General features: G+C 36.9%; 1 protein-coding gene across 11 annotated transcripts in view; it reads left to right on the forward strand.

Annotated features, from left to right (window-relative positions):
• SYNRG (synergin gamma) overlaps positions 1–19228 on the forward strand; it is an 84465-nt gene that overhangs the window by 25981 nt on the left and 39256 nt on the right. For 5 of the 11 annotated variants that reach the window (XM_072779581.1, XM_072779583.1, XM_072779584.1 and 2 more), the window contains exons 4-12: positions 176–306; positions 1382–1487; positions 2222–2333; positions 8321–8620; positions 9308–9541; positions 10506–10583; positions 13014–13210; positions 13804–14052; positions 15930–16063. In XM_072779581.1, the coding sequence (XP_072635682.1) occupies positions 176–306; positions 1382–1487; positions 2222–2333; positions 8321–8620; positions 9308–9541; positions 10506–10583; positions 13014–13210; positions 13804–14052; positions 15930–16063 (1541 nt within the window). The remainder of the gene's footprint in view (positions 1–175; positions 307–1381; positions 1488–2221; positions 2334–8320; positions 8621–9307; positions 9542–10505; positions 10584–13013; positions 13211–13803; positions 14053–15929; positions 16064–19228) is intronic. The other 6 variants (XM_072779592.1, XM_072779588.1, XM_072779590.1 and 3 more) reach the window with 3 other exon arrangements.

The following is a 19228-nucleotide window of genomic DNA, read 5'->3' on the forward strand; positions in this document are numbered from 1 at the left end:
AATGAAAGGGGTGAGAATAAGGGAAGCTTTCCATTTTTAAGCCTGTGATTTTTTACTACTAAAAAAATCATATGGTTCATTAATAAAAAATATTAAAGAATTTATGGAAGTAATAGTTTTCCTTTGTAATAATTAAAAGGAGGAATTGTGTTTTTTAAGCCTTTGTTTCTTTCAGGCAGGGATACCAATGGGACCAATGCCAGCAGCAGGTATGCCGTACCTGGGACAAACACCTTTCCTGGGAATGCGTCCTCCAGGCCCACAGTACACTCCAGACATGCAGAAGCAATTTGCTGAAGAGCAGCAGTAAGAGACCTCAAGAATCAAACAAAAAGACGCGTGATAGCTGTTATTTTAAGAATGGTCAAATGTTCTTTAATGCAGATTTGAAGCCAAGACAGTCATGTCACTTTTAAGATTCATGCAGTACTTTATGATATATAAGTTTTAGGGGCACCTGGATGGCTGAGTTGGTTAAGCAGCTTCCTTTCCTTCAGGTCATGATCCCCGGGGTCCTGGAATTAAGCCCTGCATTGGGGCTCCCTGCTCAGCAGGGAGCCTGCTTTTCCCTCTCGCAAACCCTGCTATGTTCTCTCTCACAAATAAATAAATATAATCTTTTTTAAAATTTTTATTTATTCATTTGAGACACAAAGAACATGAGCAGGGAGGAGGGAGGGGCAGAGGAAAAGAGAGAGAAGCAGGGTCCCTGCTGAGCAGGGAGTCTGATGGGGTGGGGGGTGGGCAGAGGGCAGATCCCAGTACCCCCGGATCGTGACATGACCTGAGCTGAAGGCAAGACACTTAACTAACCATTTGGGCCACCCAGGTGCCCCAATAAATACAATCTTTTAAGAAAAAAAATTTTAAGCAAGAATGGACCTTAGAGATCCTCTATTTTAATCCTGTAATTTGACATTCAGGGAATAGTTCGGTTCAGAGGATGAAGTGACCTGTCAGTCCAGGTTACACAGTTACTAGCAAAGCTTGGACCCAAATGTAGGCCTCCTGATGTTCCAGGCATTGCTCTTCTTCCTATATGATGTTGCCTTCCCAAGTCAGAGTTTCTTTTTTGTTTACCTCTCTGTTTTTTCAGATTACTTTTGTATGTATAAGAGTATCTCTTCCTCTTGCAAATTAGACAAGAAATAAATTCATGTCTATAATTTAAGTAAATCTTTTTTTTTAGATTCACCTCATATTTCAAAATTAATATAATGGGGAAATAGTATTTTCATAAGAAAATTAGATATAATTAGCAGTGAGGTTTTTAGTTCTAGAAATATGAGGTGATATTACTGAAACTTTTAGAAGTATATTCATACTTCTAAAAGTTGATAATCCCTGAAGCTACTTCTTTACTAGATTGTTTTTCCTTCAGAAAACGATTTGAGCAGCAGCAGAAGCTCTTAGAAGAAGAAAGAAAAAGACGCCAATTTGAAGAGCAGAAGCAAAAGCTCAGACTTCTGAGTAGTGTGAAGCCTAAGGTAATATATTCCGCCACCACAGCACACATACACCCTGCGTGTGCCTCTCACTCATTCAGTGGATTCTGTCGCTTGGGCACAAGCCCAAGCTTAGGCTGTGGTTGATTCATTTGGGCTTATCTGAGTCTAAAAGTGAGGAATTCTTTTCCTGTAAGACACTGTATTGTTGAACAGAATGAGCTATCAACCGTCACCTTCTCAGCTCTTTTTTTATTACCATTGGTAAGTTTGTGATCTTTTCTTGGGAAAATTAATAATTGATCTTAATATTAATCCAGGATACTTAATATCAGTTGTATCCTGAAATATTTATAAAAGAACCTTTTAATACTTTTGTGTTTTATAGAGTGTCATTTTATGCCTTTGGTATACTTATACACTTAGCAGTGTTGGGAGAACTGACTTGGAGAATTCCCTATCAGAAGTATGTGGTGAAAATACTGAAAACAACTAATATCTGTACTTTCTTTTTTTTTTTTTAAAGTACTTTTTTTTTAATTTATTTATGATAGAGAGAGAGAGGCAGAGACATAGGCAGAGGGAGAAGCAGGCTCCATGCACCGGGAGCCCGACATGGGATTCGATCCTGGATCTCCAGGATCACGCCCTGGGCCAAAGGCAGGCGCTAAACCGCTGCGCCACCCAGGATCTCTGTACTTTCAATTTAAGACGATCTAGGATGAAGTGAGACATAAGGGAAGTGAAGATTTATCCATATATCTCTTGTCTCTTAGACAGGAGAGAAGAGTAGAGATGATGCTTTGGAAGCCATAAAAGGAAACTTAGATGGGTTTTCCAGAGATGCTAAGATGCACCCTACACCAGCATCACACCCTAAGAAACCAGGTAATTTTAATTTCTAATTTTTCTTTCATTGGAAGGTGATTTCCTGTGTGATTAATTGACCATTGTGTGTGTGTGGAGTCAGTGCTCTTCATCCTTCAAGCTAAGAAAGATTTGGATATTTTAAAATTGACAGGGAGGGATCCCTGGTTGGCGCAGCGGTTTGGCGCCTGCCTTTGGCCCAGGGCACGATCCTGGAGACCCGGGATCGAATCCCACGTCGGGCTCCCGGTGCATGGAGCCTGCTTCTCCCTCTGCCTGTGTCTCTGCCTCTCTCTCTCTCTCTCTCTCTCTGTGACTATCATAAATAAATAAAAATTAAAAAAAATAAAAATTAAAAAAAAAATAAAATTGACAGGGAGTTAGAATAACATATCATTGATAGACGAAGAGTTGTCAAGTCATTCAGCCAGCCAAGTATTCTTCTGCTGGTATATATTACCTTGATAAATTTTATCTTAGACCCTTGTCTTGTACCTTTTACAGGTGGTATCTGTAGGAAATAATCTAATATTGGCACAGTGAACCCGTTCTTGACTTTCTGGTTCTTGAACCAGTTCTTGACTGGCGCAGTATTGGCACAGTAACCAGTTCTTGACTCTCTGGGACTGTAACCCTGTCCTGTTAATTTGCTTGTTAGATTATTTACTCAGATTCTCATTCCAAATGTGACTCAAAGTAAAATATATAGCAGTCTTGAAAAGAGAATGGATATTAGCAATCAGATTGAGTTCAGAAAGGAAAAACTGAGAGCTACTATGAAAATTTATTCACTTTCATAAATAAAAATGAAAATTATAAGCGGAATAACTAGTCAAGAAGTAATTGAAAAAAAGATACTGGAATGCTGAAACTGGACCCCGTGTGGAACTTAGAAGGCAGAACTGAATGGTTATTGTTAGGACAAACACGGTTCCAGCATGCTTTTTTTGGACAACTAGGTATAGTTTAACAACCTTATTGTTAAATAGTTGATGTTTTGATGTTTAAATAGTCTCATGAGTTCAGTCAACATGGCATGCAGTTAGCTGTTTCTAGTTAACTGCTTCATGATCAGCCAAAAAAAGATTTTTCTGAAGCATGCCCAAGAAATTCCCAGAGCTTCTCCAGTTAGGGACTTACACGTAAGCCTAAAGGGTATACAAAGAGTTTTCAGCCTTTTACCTACCAAAAGCATCTTCTTTTTTTTTTTTTTTTTTTTTTTTAATTTTTATTTATTTATGATAGCCACAGAGAGAGAGAGAGAGAGAGAGGGGCAGAGACACAGACAGAGGGAGAAGCAGGCTCCATGCACCGGGGGCCCAACGTGGGACTTGATCCCGGGTCTCCAGGATTGCGCCCTGGGCCGAAGGCAGGCGCCAAACCGCTGCGCCACCCAGGGATCCCCCAAAAGCATCTTCTAACCCTGCTGCCCCCACTGACTGTTTTCCTTAAAATATTGAATATACAAGCTATCACCTAATTTTATACTTCTTATTAATCATATATATAGCTGTGAGAGTTTATTTTTTTGCTGTGAGAGTTTATAAACCAAAATATATGCCACATAGATTGACATAATTCCAGTCAATACAAAGAAACATTGGTTTAGAGTTTGCAGCCTTATTGCTAGTAAATAAGGCCCATTTAAAAAGTACTCATAGTAGCTCTCAGTTTTTTATTATTTTTTCTATCACTGCTGGTCTGAGAAGCCAAATTGAGAACTTAATCTACATTCTTGCGACCATTTTGGGGAGGGGTTAGAATTTATTGGGTCATGGCTTTTTTTTTTTTTCACAAAATTAATTAAAATGATAATTTTAATTCATTTTGCATCTTTCATAAAACCTGGAAGCACTGAAGGTTCTGTCTCATGGATCTAAAGGAGAAATGTCCAAAAGAAAAGCATGTGGTGTCCCCATTTTTCAGAAGAGAACCTTTAAAAAAAAAAAAAAAAAGACTGCTTCTGAAGCATTAGACTTCAGTAAATATTAAAGTAATTTAAAGTAGTTAAAAATGTGGGACACCTGGGTGGCTCAGTGGTTGAATGTCTGCCTTTGGCTCAGGGCATGATCCTGGGGTCCCAGGATCAAGTCCCACATTGTGCTGCCTTGAGGAGCCTGCTTCTCCCTCTGCCTATGTCTCTGCCTCTCTGAGTTTCTCATGAACAAATAAATAAAAATATTTAAAAAAATAAAATAAAGTAGTTAAAAATGTGAAGAAACTTTACATATAGAAAACCCTAAAGACCACCAAGAAAACGTTAGAACTAGTAAATGAATTCAGTGAAGTTATAGAATACAAAGTCAATATGCAAAAGTCTATTGCACTTCTATACACTCTATAACTGAGAGCCCAGAAATCTATCACACTTCTTATACACAAACTATCAAAAAGAGGAATTAAGAAAATAATTTCATTTACACCTGCATCAACTAGAACAGAAAACCTGGGAATAAATTTAATAGAGAAGTTGAAAGACCTGTACACTGAAAACTTTAAGACATTGATGGAAGAAATTGAAAAGGTTACACACAAAAAAAGGAAAGATACCTTTTTATGCTCATGGATTAGAAGAATTAATATTTTTAAAATGTCCCTGTTATACCCAAAGCAATCTACAGATTCAGTGCAATTCCTATGAAAATTCCAATGGCATTTTTCACAGAAATAGAACAACCCTAAAGTTTGTATGAAACCACAAAAGACCTCAAATAACCAAAGTGGTCTTAAGAAGTACAAAGCTGAAGACATGACATACCCTAATTTCAAAGTATATCACAAAACTGTAGTAATCAAAACAATATGATATTGGCATAGAAACAAAAACATAGATCAGTGAAACAGAACAGAGAGCCCAGAAATAAATCCAGGCATATTTATGGTCAACGATTTATGACAAAGAAAGCAAGAATACACAATGGGGAAAGGACAGTCTATTCAATAAGTGGTTTGGGGGAAGCTGAACAGCCAAATGCAAAGCATGAAACTAGATTACTGTCTTACACCGTACACAAAAATTAACTCAAAATGGATTAAAGACTTGAATGTAAGAACTGAAACCACAAAACCCTTAGAAGAAAACATAAGTGGTAAGCTCTTTGACATTGGTTTTGGCAATATTTTTTTTTGAGATCAGATTCCAAAATCAAAGGCAACAAAAGCAAAAATAAACAAGTGGGACTACATCAAACTGAAGGCTTTCTGCATAGCAAAGGAATCCATTGACAAAAGGGCAATCAGCTGAATGGGAGAAAATATTTGCAAATTGTATATCCATAAGGGCTGATACCCAAAATATAGAAAGAACTCTTACAACTTGGGGCACCTGGGTGGCTTAGTGGTTGAGCATATACCTTTGGCTTACATCGTGATCTTGGAGTCCTAAGATCAAGTCCTGCATCAGGCTCCCCATAGAGAACCTGCTTCTCCCTCTGCCTGTGTCTCTACCTCCCTCAGTGTGTCTCTCATGAATAAATACATCTTAAAAAAAAAAAAAAAAAAACCCTCATGCAAGTCAATAGCAAAAAAAAAAAACCAAAAAACAAAAAACTTGACGGAAAAAAATGGGCAGAGGAAAAAAAAATGGGCAGAGGACCTGAGTAGACATTTTGTCAAAGAAGCCATATAAATGGTCAATCGACACATGAAAAGATGCTCAACATGACTAATCGTTAGGGAAATGAAAATCACATCATGCCTGTTAGAATGACTGTCATTAAAAGACAAGAAACAAGTATTGGGCAAGGATGTGGAGAAAAGGGAACCCTCATGCATTGTTGGTGGGAATGTAGGTCAGTACAGCCACTGTGGAAAGCTGTGGAGGTTCCTCAAAAAATTAAAAATAGAACTACCATATAATCCAACAATTCTACTACTGGTTATTTATCCAAAGGAAATGAGAACACTAACTTGAAAAAAATCTACGCACCCCATGTTCATTGCAGCATTATTTACAATGGCCAAGGAATAGAAACACATACATTGATGGATGAATTGGTAAGAAGATGTGGTATATATATACAACAGAATACTACTCAGTATTCTGAGAATACTACTCAGCCCTAAAAAAGAATGGAATCTTGCCATTGGCAACAACATGGATGGACCTTGAGGGTACTAGGCTAAGTGAAATAAGCCAGAGAAAGGCAAATACCATATGATTTCACTTGTATGTGGAATCTTTTTTTTTTTTTAAGATTTATTTATTTATTTATTTATTTATTTATTTATTTATTTATTTATGATAAAGAGAGACACAGGAGGAGGGAGAAGCAGGCTCCATGCTGGGAGCCCGACGCGGGACTCAATCCCGAGATTCCAGGATCACGCCCTGGGCCAAAGGCAGGCACCAAACCACTGAGCCACCCAGGGATCCCCTGTATGTGGAATCTGAAAAAGAAAACAAAGGCAGGAAAACAGAATGTAGTTGACAGAGGAAGTGGAGGGTGGGATGGGAGATGAGTGAAATAGGTGAAAGTAGTCAAAAGGATCAGACTTACAGTTATAAAATAAATAATCAATGGGGCTCTAATGTACAGCATGAGGACTGTAATCAGTAATTTTGTATTGCATATTTGAAAGTTGGCTTAAAGTCCTCATTATGAGGGAAAAAAGTTTTTTGTAACCTTGTATGGTGACAAATGGTTATTACACTTATTGTGGTGATAATCTCACAGTATATACCATTATCCAATTACTGGGTCGTATACTTGAAACTATATAATGTTATGTGTTAGCCATTCCTCAACAACAACAAAAAAGGCAGATTGAGAGGTATGTAGTCCAGTTTGAAGCTGGCTGCAGATGGTGGAGGGGCAGAGATGAAGATAGTCAGGGATGATGTTGCCTTTATCTGCCTCTCTGTGTGTGACTCTAGTTTTTAAAAGTTGACTTATTTAAAATAAATTTTGTGGATCTTGAAAAAATGTGAAGAAGCAAAAATAATATTAAATGAAGTCCCTGTGGAGAAGATTTATTATATAAGTAAGTCTCATATTTAACAGTAAAAAGCTGCAATGATGTTTCTAGACTTTAGAGCCAAAGATCTTTTAAACATAGTCCTCAGTCTGGGTTTACTTTCTTAAATTGACTGTTGAGTTATTTGACTCAGCATTTTATGGTGTCCCAATTTTTTTTATTTTAAAGATTTTTATTTATTCATGAGAGAGAGAGAGGCACAGAGACACTGGCAGAGAGAGAAGCGGGTTCCATGCAGGGAGCCCGACGCGGGACTCGATCCCTGGACCCCAGATCACACCCCGGGCCAAAGGCAGGCGCCAAACTGCTGAGCCACCCAGGGATCCCCTGATGTCCCACTTTTGATGCTTTTTACAGTACCATCTTGGTATTGTGTTTAATGTTCTTTTCTTTTGTAATTTTCATTCCTCGAGTGGTAACTTTACTGATGTGAACTATGAATGCAAAGTACGGACTATGTGTGATACATCAAAAATGTCAAGAATATATTATGCATTGTTTCTAACTGGCATAATGAAATTTCATCATCAAAGTATGTATCTGTCCAAAACGTATTCAACAGCATAGAGATAAAAAAAAATTTTTTTTAATAAAATTTTTAAAAAAACAGCATAGAGATAGGTTTGCTAATATGTGGTACATACTGGTCTGAGAGGATATTATCCAGCAAATCACTCAGATGTCAAAAGTAATCATCACTATGATGTAAATTATTAGTGGTCTCAGCAGGAAAAAGTGGTATGAACTTAATTAAGGAAGGAAATTTTGAGTTTTACTTTTTTCTGTTTTTGAACAAAATGTAAAATACCTTTAAAACTGCTTTTTGAAAAGAAAAAAATGTATGTAAATAGATATCAAAGTGTTTTTCATTCATTTAATAATTCTACTTGACTCTCATTTCATGTTATTTCTTGTTCACCTCTGCTATTCATGTTTTAGTATATTCTTTTGGAATTGTACTACATCTTAATTTCTTTTTTCCTTGTTGATTTTCATTTCCATGTGTTTCATTGCCATTTTCCATTTTGCAGATTACCCCACATCATCTCATTCTACTAAAACTGTCTCCCCATCATCTGCCTTTCTTGATGAAGAAGAGTTCAGTGACTTTATGCAGGGGCCTGTTGAAGTGCCCACATGTGTTCCTTCCACTTCCCAGCCTTTTCAGTCTTTCCATCCCACCACCCCACTTGGCCAGTTACATACACAGAAGGCTGGAACACAGCCTCTCCCTCCAGGTCAGATTCCAGTGTCTTTGGCCTTACATGGTGGCCCCGGGCAAATTCCTTCTTTCTCTACTGCTGCAGCCTCATACAATGTACAGAAAGCAGGTAACTCCTAGAATACTAATGAAAGCATTCTTAAGATAATCTTGGGTAATTTACTTTTCTTATATAAGTAGAATAATACACTGATGTTGCTAAAGAAACATGTACCTGAATATATGAGTACTATTGAAATTCAAAATAAGAATCTAGATTTTTTTTTTCCCCCTGGGGGCCTCACCTTCCAGCAAAATGATTTAAAACTTTTGCTCCTCAATTAGGAGCTATGTAAACCACCTTCGAACTTTAAAAACCAAACTGATTTCTAAAGATTACTCTGGTTTGGGAAAATTACCAGTATTTTGTTCAGAATAATGAGCCAAGAAAAGCTGCATCAGAAAGTCTCTGGTTCAGTGGTAGAGCATTTGGGGTTCAGAAGCCTGGGTTCTCCATTTATTGTCAGTGTGTTCTTGGACAAAACTTTAAACTGTACCTTAGTTTTATTCACTTGTGAACTGATGGGAGGGAGGCAGTTACTAATTCTTGAGACATAGATCCTAGCAGACATGTACTTAGTCCAAACTTCCTCAGTCAGCTGAAGTAGAAACACACCCAAAAATGATTGGATTATTTCAAAAATTACATTATGTGTGGCAGGGCCTACCCCTTAGAATCTGGGGGTGGAAGTGGATGATTGAAAAAAACAGAAATTTGCAATTAATATACAAATAACCCTTCATGCTGTTTGTTTAGGCCCTACCTTGGAGGAGAAGCTCCTAGTATCTTGTGATGTAAGTGCGTCGGGGCAGGAACAAATTAAATTAAATACCTCTGAAGTTGGGCACAAAGCCCTAGGCCCAGGTTCCAGTAAGAACCATCCCAGTTTAACGGCCAAAAACGGGGGTGCTGTAGATGGACGTGTAAGTGGTACCACCACTGCAGAGGCAGAAAAAACTTCAGACCAAAACCTGTCCATTGAAGAGAGTGGTGAGCTCATGAAATATTCAGCAAAAAGTTTATTTAACCAAATGTCGCTCAAATGCTAACACCTTAAGCATTAATCTTAAAATGAAAGCTGCTTGATTTTGCTAATCAGTGTTTTGCTTAAAATATTTTTAATGCATTTCTTTCTCCAATTAACCTCTATGATTTTGCTCTGAATTCTTTCAGCATAGTTACTCCTTTTAAAAATTTTGTGATAACCAGTTTTTTAAATCAGAATCATTCCTGATTTTAAGTTTTTTTTTTTTTTATTATTTTAAAAAACTCTTCTTCCCCTCTTATACTTTCTGATCTTCTATAAGGGTTGAAATTTAAAATTTAATGGGAAAAGTCACCAATGAGAATATATATAGTTTTGCTTCTCTGAAATAAATCCTACACACTGCTGCCTAAAAGATCCAAGTTTTTATCAACTCAGCCTGCAGAGATAAATTAGAATTTGCGCAGCCTAGGAGGCAACTTTTGGAGGATTTTTTTCTGAATTAAATAAAAATAAAAAATCTTATACATCTGGCAGCAGTGTCATATTTAGGTAAAAAAAAAAAAAAAATATATATATATATATATATATATATGTAAGACTTTGCAAAGAAATGCCATTAAAAGCTGCAAGGAAAACTTGAGCAATTACATTTTTTTTACATGTGTAATTTGTAAACCACCAGCTGTCATATTTTCTCCTTTAATTCATAACATTTGGGAAATGGTGCAAGCCGCGTCTGGTTCTACCAAATATTGATTTGGTAGATCTTAGTTTTTTTCACTTACTCTTTAGGAAATAGCTAATGTAAAAGAGTTGTTTAGAAATCAAATCTTCTCATTGTATTGGTGGCTTTTTTTTAGTATCTTCAGCCAATGCTCTTCTTATAAAAAAAGGGTAACTCAGTACAATTCCCCAGTCTTCTCCCTGGACTGTTATGTGCATTAAATATTGTTTCTTATCTTCTAGGTGTGGGAGTATTTCCCTCACAGGATCCTGTTCAGCCCAGAATGCCTCCTTGGATTTACAATGAAAGTTTGGTTCCAGGTAAAAAAAAAAAAAAAAAAGCTGCTTTGTCCAAGGTTGCTATTTGGATATTTTGATTTAAATGTTGAAAACATAGTTGCGAATTTTTACTGCTGGGTTACAAAATATGCAGGAGAAATTTTAACTTTTTTCTTGTTTATTTTTTTTCTGAAAGAGTACAGAAATTAAAAAATCTGGTAAAAAAAAAAAAAGATCTGGTATTTCTTGGGGTGCCTGGGTAGCTCAATCGCTTAAGCATCTGCCTTCAGCTCAGGTCACAATCCTGGGGTCCTGGGATCAAGGCCCACATTGAGCTACCTGTTCAGCCAAGAGTCTGCTTCTCCCGCCCCTTCTCCCTCTTGTGCTCATTCCCTCTTTCTCAAATAAATAAAATCTTAAAAAAAAAAAAAAAAAAAAAAAAGATCTGGTGTTTCTTAGGAAGCCTTATATATGAGGCTTATAGCTATACAAATGAGGGAGGAATATTTTGCTTTATTTTTTTTTTTTAAAGATTTTATTTATTTATTCATGATAGTCACAGAGAGAGAGAGGCAGAGACACAGGCAGAGGGAGAAGCAGGCTCCATGCAGGGAGCCCGACGTGGGATTCGATCCCGGGTCTCCAGGATCGTGCCCTGGGCCAAAGGCAGGCGCCAAACCGCTGCGCCACCCAGGGATCCCAGCTTTAATATTTTATTGACCATTATAGACTTCTATTCTAAAAGCATTGCTTGGATTTATCGTGCTTTTAAAAATTTCATAGATTATTAATAACTTATCAAGGGTAGTACTAATATGTTTAATGTAATCTTCTGAACTCTTGGTGATTAATTTTATATTTTAAAATATATTTGTCGGGGATCCCTGGGTGGCTCAGCGGTTTAGAGGTCATGATCCTGGAGACCTGGGATCGAGTCCCACGTCAGGCTCCTTGCATGGAGCCTGCTTCTCCCTCTGCCTGTGTCTCTGCCTCTGTCTCTGTCTCTCGTGAATAAATAAATTTAAAAAATAAAATAAATAAAATATATTTGTCTTATGAGTTGTCATGTAATATGTGAAGTAAAAGACCAAGTGGCACCTTTTTCAACATTGGAAAGTGGTGTTTATTTTTTTCTTTAATATTACTGCTGAGCTAAAAAAAAATCACTAAGGTGTGTATTTTGTGGTAGTATTCACTTTATACCAGGAAATAGTCTATTGAGCCACAGTTGATGTGCCTACAGTAACGACTATTATAGCAGCATATGTTAATCAGTCTTAATATATTGTAATGTGTTCGATTTGCTCTACTTTGCCAACCCCTGGAAAACTGTAGCTGAACTTCTTTTAGGAAAACACCAGTAATGTCTACTTTACATCATAATCATATACTCACCAATTGAAAGGCTGATTGTCTCAAATCCTATGGGACTTCAATTGTACATAAAAATAATAGGTTTTCTTCCAAGTGCCAGTTAGACAGTTTGCATCTTCTTCCTCTGTGTCTTCAAGGCAAACAAACATAACCCAGATCTAGTATATATTAGAATTCCTTCCATTTTCTGCCAGTTTGTATTTCTTTCTCCCTGCTTCCAAACATGTATGCACACATAATTTCCCAGCCAAAATATATATTCTTATGGCCTGCCTACTAATCTCTAATCCATATTTAAATCCTAGATGTAAAATTTTGCTTTAAACATTTTTATTCTGTCTGCCTTAGCTCTACCCAGTTTCATCCCCCAAAACTACTCTAACTAGGGTTAGCAGATTTAGAAAACAAGCATAACATAACATCCATTTAAATTTGAATTTCAGATAAATAATAAATAATTGTTTAGTATAAAAATATGTCCCATGTGATATTAGTATCCTGTTTTATATGGCAGCCTCATCTCTTAACACCTTTCCCACTTTGTCCTTTGGAAACCCCATTTGATTGTGGAAAAACTCCTCAGCAGTCCCTTCCTTTTATTTCAAACACATGCTCTACTTTCTCACCTTGACTGAAAGTGTGGCTTTTTCTGAAAGCTGTATTCCCATAGCATCTTACCTCCTCTAATCACTGGAGGAGACAGGTGGTATTGGTATAGTTCTTGCCTCCCCACTGCTATTTTCAAATTCTTCCCACAATCATTACGACTTCTCTTTTATAGTGCAAAGCATCTGTTTATACTGCCTCCATCTTAGTGTTGTTACTATGTTCTCCTGAATTATAAGATTTGTCTGACTTTTAGCCTCAAATCTTCATCTTTAGGACCAAACTCCAGTCTGTCTTCTAAGCTGCAGACCCTCATTGTGTGTTGCATATTTCCTTTTGAATAATCTTTACAGCAGTTTAAACCTTGACATGACTTCAGTTTTATTAAAGCAATTTGATTTAAGATTATTCATGTGTAAGCAACAATGACAACAAAAAAGAGCAATCACGTATAATATATTTACATTTGTAATCTGGTCTTTCCTTTGATAGATGCCTATAAGAAAATTTTAGAAATCACAATGACTCCAACTGGAATAGATACTGCTAAACTTTATCCCATTCTGATGTCATCTGGACTTCCCAGGGAAACCCTTGGACAGATTTGGGCCTTAGCTAATCGAACTACACCTGGCAAACTTACTAAGGAGGAACTTTATACTGTTCTCGCCATGATAGCAGTAACACAGGTAGACACTGTTTATTAAGTTAGAGTAAATAAGTTTTTAATGTACATCCTTTTGACTATAACATTATAGAACTCCTTGTACATTAAAATTTAGATTATTCTTAGGATACAGTACTTCAAAAATGTATGGTTTATATGATGCCCACACCAGCAAAATATTCTTTTGCTTAAAGGCTATTTAATATATATTAACATTCTTTGACCTAACTATATCCTTTCTGAACTTGAAAGTTATTCCGTAGTAGATGAAATTATTCTTTCTGTTTTTGAAGTCCTTGTTTAAAATTCTGTAGATGTAAAGTATTCTTGGCTTGGTAGCAATTTTTCTCATGTACAATGATTTGATTATGAGTTAACCAAACTCATCAGAGAGTACAGTGTCACAATTGAGATATGCTGACCATTTTTTTGCTTGATATTAGGTTTACATTAACCTTGTAAGTTATTTTCTTGTATCAAATTCATGAATTGTGGGAGTCAGTGGAAACATACCAGGACTACAGAGTTTACGTTTACATCTCACTTTGCTGGATTTAGATTGTATGTGGTTTGCAATCTCATAAAATGTTTCCATTTTCCTTCTATTCTGTATAGAGGGGTGTTCCTGCCATGAGTCCTGATGCTTTAAATCAATTTCCAGCCGCTCCTGTTCCAACTTTAAGTGGCTTTCCTATGACTTTGCCTACTGCGGTGAGTCAGCCAACTGGGATGTCTTCAGGCCCTGCAGGCTCCCTACCCCTCAACCTTGGACAGCCAGTCATGGGCATTAACCTTGTTGGACCAGTTGGGGGAGCTGCAGCCCAGCCTTCCAGTGGCTTCATGCCAACTTACCCTGCAAATCAGGTAATTGGAGATGCCGTGCATATTCCAAATAATCCCTGAAAGTGAATCTGGGTGGCTTTTTTTCTGAGGACCCAGAGAAGATTGCTGTATTATGGATGGACACTGGAGGTGAAAATTAAACAGTAGTAAAACAATACGAAATTATTATTTTTAAAAAATGAAGAAATTTCCTAAGCCTTAAGTGATATGAATTTTAGCTAAAAGTTAATAGTACTCTATAGTATATACATTTTTAAAGGATTTATTTATTTATTTATTTATTCATTCATTCATTCATTCATGAGAGACAGTGAGAGGGACAGAGACTAGGCTGAGGGAGAAGCAGGCTCCCTGCAAGCCCAATGTGGGACTCGATCCCAGACCCCAGGATCATGCCCAGAGCCGAAGGCAGATGCCCAACCACTGAGCCACCCAGGCATCCCAGGATATACATTTTATTTTATTTTATTTTATTTTATTTTATTTTATTTTATTTTATTTTATTTATTTATTTTTTTTTTTAGGATATACATTTTAAACATCAAGCTTAATAAAGTTAACTAAACTCCTAGACTGTGTCTTTGGGAAAGCTACTAAACCTGAAATTCAAATGCTTCCATTTATTTTTCACTTCTCAGATTAGCAAAAAGTTTAGAAAACCTGATAGTGTCAGTGAAAATGTAGGGGAAATGGTTTGCTGGTACAGTCTCTTTGGAGGGCATGTTTGGCAATAGCTACCCAAATTCTAAATGTCCGTGTCTTCTGACCTAAGCAGTCACACTATTGGGAATCTATCCCACAGAAATAGTAACTGAGTTAGCAAGAATATGCAAGGATATTTGTTATAGCATTGTTTGTTAGAGTATAAGGTTAGAAATAGCTAAATGTCCCTCAGAAGAAGGAAGGTTAAATAAATTTTGCTGGGACGACTAGGTGGCTCAGCAGTTGAGCATCTGCCTTCGGCTCATAGGATTCAGGATCGAGTCCTGCATCCGGCTCCCTGCGGGAAGCCCGCTTCTCCTTCTGCCTATGTTTCTGCCTCTCTGTCTCTCATGAATAAATAAATCTTTAAAAATAAATCTTGCTTCATCCATATAGTGGTAAACTATTTGACCATTAAAATGAATGAACTACATGTATAACATGGAAAAGATGTCCACGTTATGTTTTTTTTTTTCACGTTATATTTTTAATTACATCTTTTTTAAAAGTGCAGAACGGTGTAGTATAAGCTCATTCTTCTGGAGCATGTGATTAAGAATCAGTATTCATTGTTGACTTTATACATATACTAATGGATTATAACAAGCTTGTATCACTTATAATTTACATCACGTATAAAATATTTTTGAAAGATGGCAGGTTCTTAGTAATCCATTAAACGTGATTCAGCTGTTTTAAAATTGTGTAGATTAAAAAAAATAAATAAATAAAATAAAATTGTGTAGATTAGTTCTTTAAAACCAGTCTTTTACCATTTGTACAAGAAACTATCTAAAAATATAAGACAGGCGCCCCCCGGGTGGCTCAGGCCACTAAGCTTCTGACTCTTGGTTTTGGCTCAGGTCATGATTTCAGGGTTGTGAGATTGAGCCACGTGTCAGGTTTTGCACTGGGGGTGGAGTGGAGTCTGCTTAAGATTCTCTCTCTCTGACCCTCCCAACCTCCTCCAAAATAAAAAGGAAGAAATTAAAAATTTTTTTAAATGCAAGACAGATTCTTGCTTTGATACTTGAGTTGGTGTTATATCTAAAGTGTGTTCTAAAATTAGATAGTCATGCCTACCTAATTTAGGTACCTAAATAGGGAGATTTGAAAGGTAGTTTTTTAGTTTAACGGTTGTTATTTACTATTTTATCAATTCAATCTTTCTATTTAAATATTCTCTATAAACGTAGGTGGTAAAACCAGAAGAAGACGACTTCCAGGATTTTCAAGATGCTTCTAAGTCAGGCTCCCTTGATGATTCATTCAGTGATTTCCAAGAGTTGCCTGCTTCTTCAAAAACAAGTAATTCCCAGCATGGAAACAGGTGAAAAGGGTTAAATATAGTTAACATTGTACTTAATAATTGAGAAAGAGACATCCATAGTGAGAAGCCTAAGTAAGAAGATTAAGACTTCTTACTCTCATACTTCCATTGATTATTCCCTCTTCATTTATACTTTTAGTCTTGAAAGTTTTCTTCCCATTGTCCACATAAAATTTCAGCCCTACTATTTCCTCTCAGTACACACCTGCTTGCATATATATATATTTGTGCTAAACCTGATTATAGCCAAGTGTACTTGTATGGTGATGACTTCACGTTCTCATGTGAGATGCAAGTCTTTGGGTATTGAAAAGCTTTTTAGACAGGGGCACAAAATTTGATATTTTTGCAGCATAACATACTGTTGATTTTCCACAGAAATAATAATTCAGAAATCTAAATATTATTATTTATTCATGTCTCCCTTATGTTTAAGTTGAGATCAGTGACTTTTAGGCCTTGAAATTTCTGTTTATTTGCATATACAATTGCCTAAATATTTCTCTAATGTTTTATGTACTGGCTTCATTTTTAGGTACAGTAGCTGACTTAGTATGTTGCCAAGACCTTTCCATCATTTTTTTTTTTTTTTTTCCTTTCCATCATTTTTAAAAAGTTTTTAGATACTACTTCTTCCACAGAGTGGAACATACAAGACTTTGAGCAAGCAATAGGAATTTCTTTGGTCATTTTTGGAACTTGTTTTTGTCAGAATACATACACCATTTCTCTTGTGTTCCTATTTGTGCGATATCACTCATCTTTCCCATTTTAACCAATTGATTATCTCTTAATGCTTCCTGTATATACACTGTAACAAGAACTAAGGGATAGGCATTGTAGGCAATTACAAATTAGGAAATGAATTATTCTCCTGATTTTAAGAATATGTCAAACAAATGTAAATGACACATAGGAGAAACATTTGAGAAGCCGGACTATAAAGTACAGGGATTTCCAAGCCCGCTACACTGGCACACACGTTAACCTGATAGATACATAATAATATTTCTTTCTCAGAGCTCTTCCTTCAAACAAAATATACATTCTGCTATGTAGAACATATCTGAATGACCCAGAGCATCTCAAATTACCTGCAAAAAAATTAGATTCATTGTTTTCCTACTCAGAGCTAGATAAAAATTTGTTAAATCACTGTTCCCTTCCTTGGTGAGTCATGTCACCATATTCAGTCACCAAATCAGAAACATGTTATTTATTTTTGGCTCCCACTCTTTCCTTTACCACCATCAGCTCTGTCAACTCTGCTTGGCGTGGGAGAAGGCTCCTGCTTATTCTCTCCACTGTTGCCCTTTACCCACAGCTCTTGCCAGAATGACTCCAAACGGATCCTGCTCTTTCTGGCTTCTGACCTTTCACCTCTTACAATTGGGAATTCTCTCATAGTTAATTGTAGTTCTATTTCAAAAATCAGTTTAACATAGGAAGCTTTTAATAACTCCTCTGCATTAAGCCTCACCTCAGAGATGAGGGCCCTTCCCTCTTTACTGCTCTGGTGCCTTAACAAATATCTGTGCCCTGATTACTGGTTCACCTATTTTCCTTACCAGGCCGTTGTACCTGAAGACAGTCTTTCAATGCTATGTATGCAGTAGTTAGCCATATTATGTAATTAATAAAGGTTTATTGGATGAATGTGTTGCATTATGAATGTTACAAACCAGATTCATCAAATTAGTGGCTTACTCCTCTGGAAAAAATACTCTCAGTAGGTGAAATTGAAATTTGGGTGTAGAAAGTTCTAAGATGGTGGCCAGATCTGAGACATATGGGATATTGGCAATCTTGCATGGCATGATCTCCACGTAATAGTTTACTTTCATACACAGTCATACTTTGTAGACTCTTTTCAGTTCTGACTTGATTACCTCCATGCTTACATGAAAACATTTTGCTCATGTCTAAGAATCCACATTCATTATTTACTCATTGAGAAACATTTGCTTACCATCTGCTATATGCCAAACATTGGGGTAGGTTCTAGAACTACAAATGCAGAAAACATAGTTCCTGTGATAAGCTTAGTTTTATCTGGGTATTTATATTGTCTGGTAAAATTCTCTTAGCAGTGGTCCTTCAGTCTTTGTATGTGTATATGTATAGTGAATTCCCTAGTTTATGATCTCTATTCTATATTATGAGTTTATTTTAAAGGGATATTTGTTAAATGATATAAATAGCTAAGCCTAGGTGAGACTGCTTTGGGCAGCATTTTCTTTTTTTCCAAATTTTATTTAAGTAGGGGCTTGAACTCATGATCCTGAGATCAAGACCCTGAGCTGAGACCAAGCGTCAGACTGTTTAATCAACTGAACTACCCAGGAGACCCTTGGGCAGCATTTTTTTAAACAACAATGGGCATTGTTTGTCCGAGAAGATGAAAAGGCAAGTAAGGTGTTAGAAGTAGGCTGGAGTGGAGAGTATTGTGAAAAGAATCCATTAGTTAAGAGCAGCACCAGTGTGGGATGGCTTATGATTTGTGGTGTAATCTGTAAAACGTTTTAGAGATAAGAAGTGGCCTGAGGAAAGTGATCCTGCTACTGTGTGGGGTAAATTTAGCTGCCATAGGAATACTGTGGTGAGATGATGAGGGGTCCTCTGGGTTTAGACTCAGCCACTGAAAAGTCTGTGTCTTAGTAATTGGTGTCGAACTGGATGTCAGAGGAGAAATAGCGCTTGAGTCAGCACGAAAGGGGATCTGGAAGTCCGCACTGTCATTCATTTATCCATTCACAAGATACTTAACTATGTGCTGGGCACTGGGGAGCCTGGAATAATAAACATCACAGACATGGGGTACTGATAATAAAATAATCCAAAAAGGATTAAGGTATAGGGGCTTTGAGTTGGTTAGTTTTACTTTACTTTTTAAGTGGCTGTATTTTTTTTAAGATTTTATTTATTTATTCATGAGAGAAAGAGAGAGAGAGAGGCAGAGACACAGGCAGAGGGAGAAGCAGGCTCCATGCAGGGAGCCTAATGGGAGACTCAACCCCAGGACTCGACCCTGGGACTCCAGGATCATGCCTGGGCCAAAGGCAGGCGCTAAACCACTGAGTCACCCAGGGATCCCTCTAAATGGCTGTATTTAGTGTAGCATCTATAGGATCAGATGGGGGTCCCCAGATATGGGGCAATGACGGG

The sequence above is a fragment of the Canis lupus genome, chromosome 16, assembly GCF_048164855.1.
Source record: "Canis lupus baileyi chromosome 16, mCanLup2.hap1, whole genome shotgun sequence".
Taxonomy (NCBI): domain Eukaryota; kingdom Metazoa; phylum Chordata; class Mammalia; order Carnivora; family Canidae; genus Canis; species Canis lupus.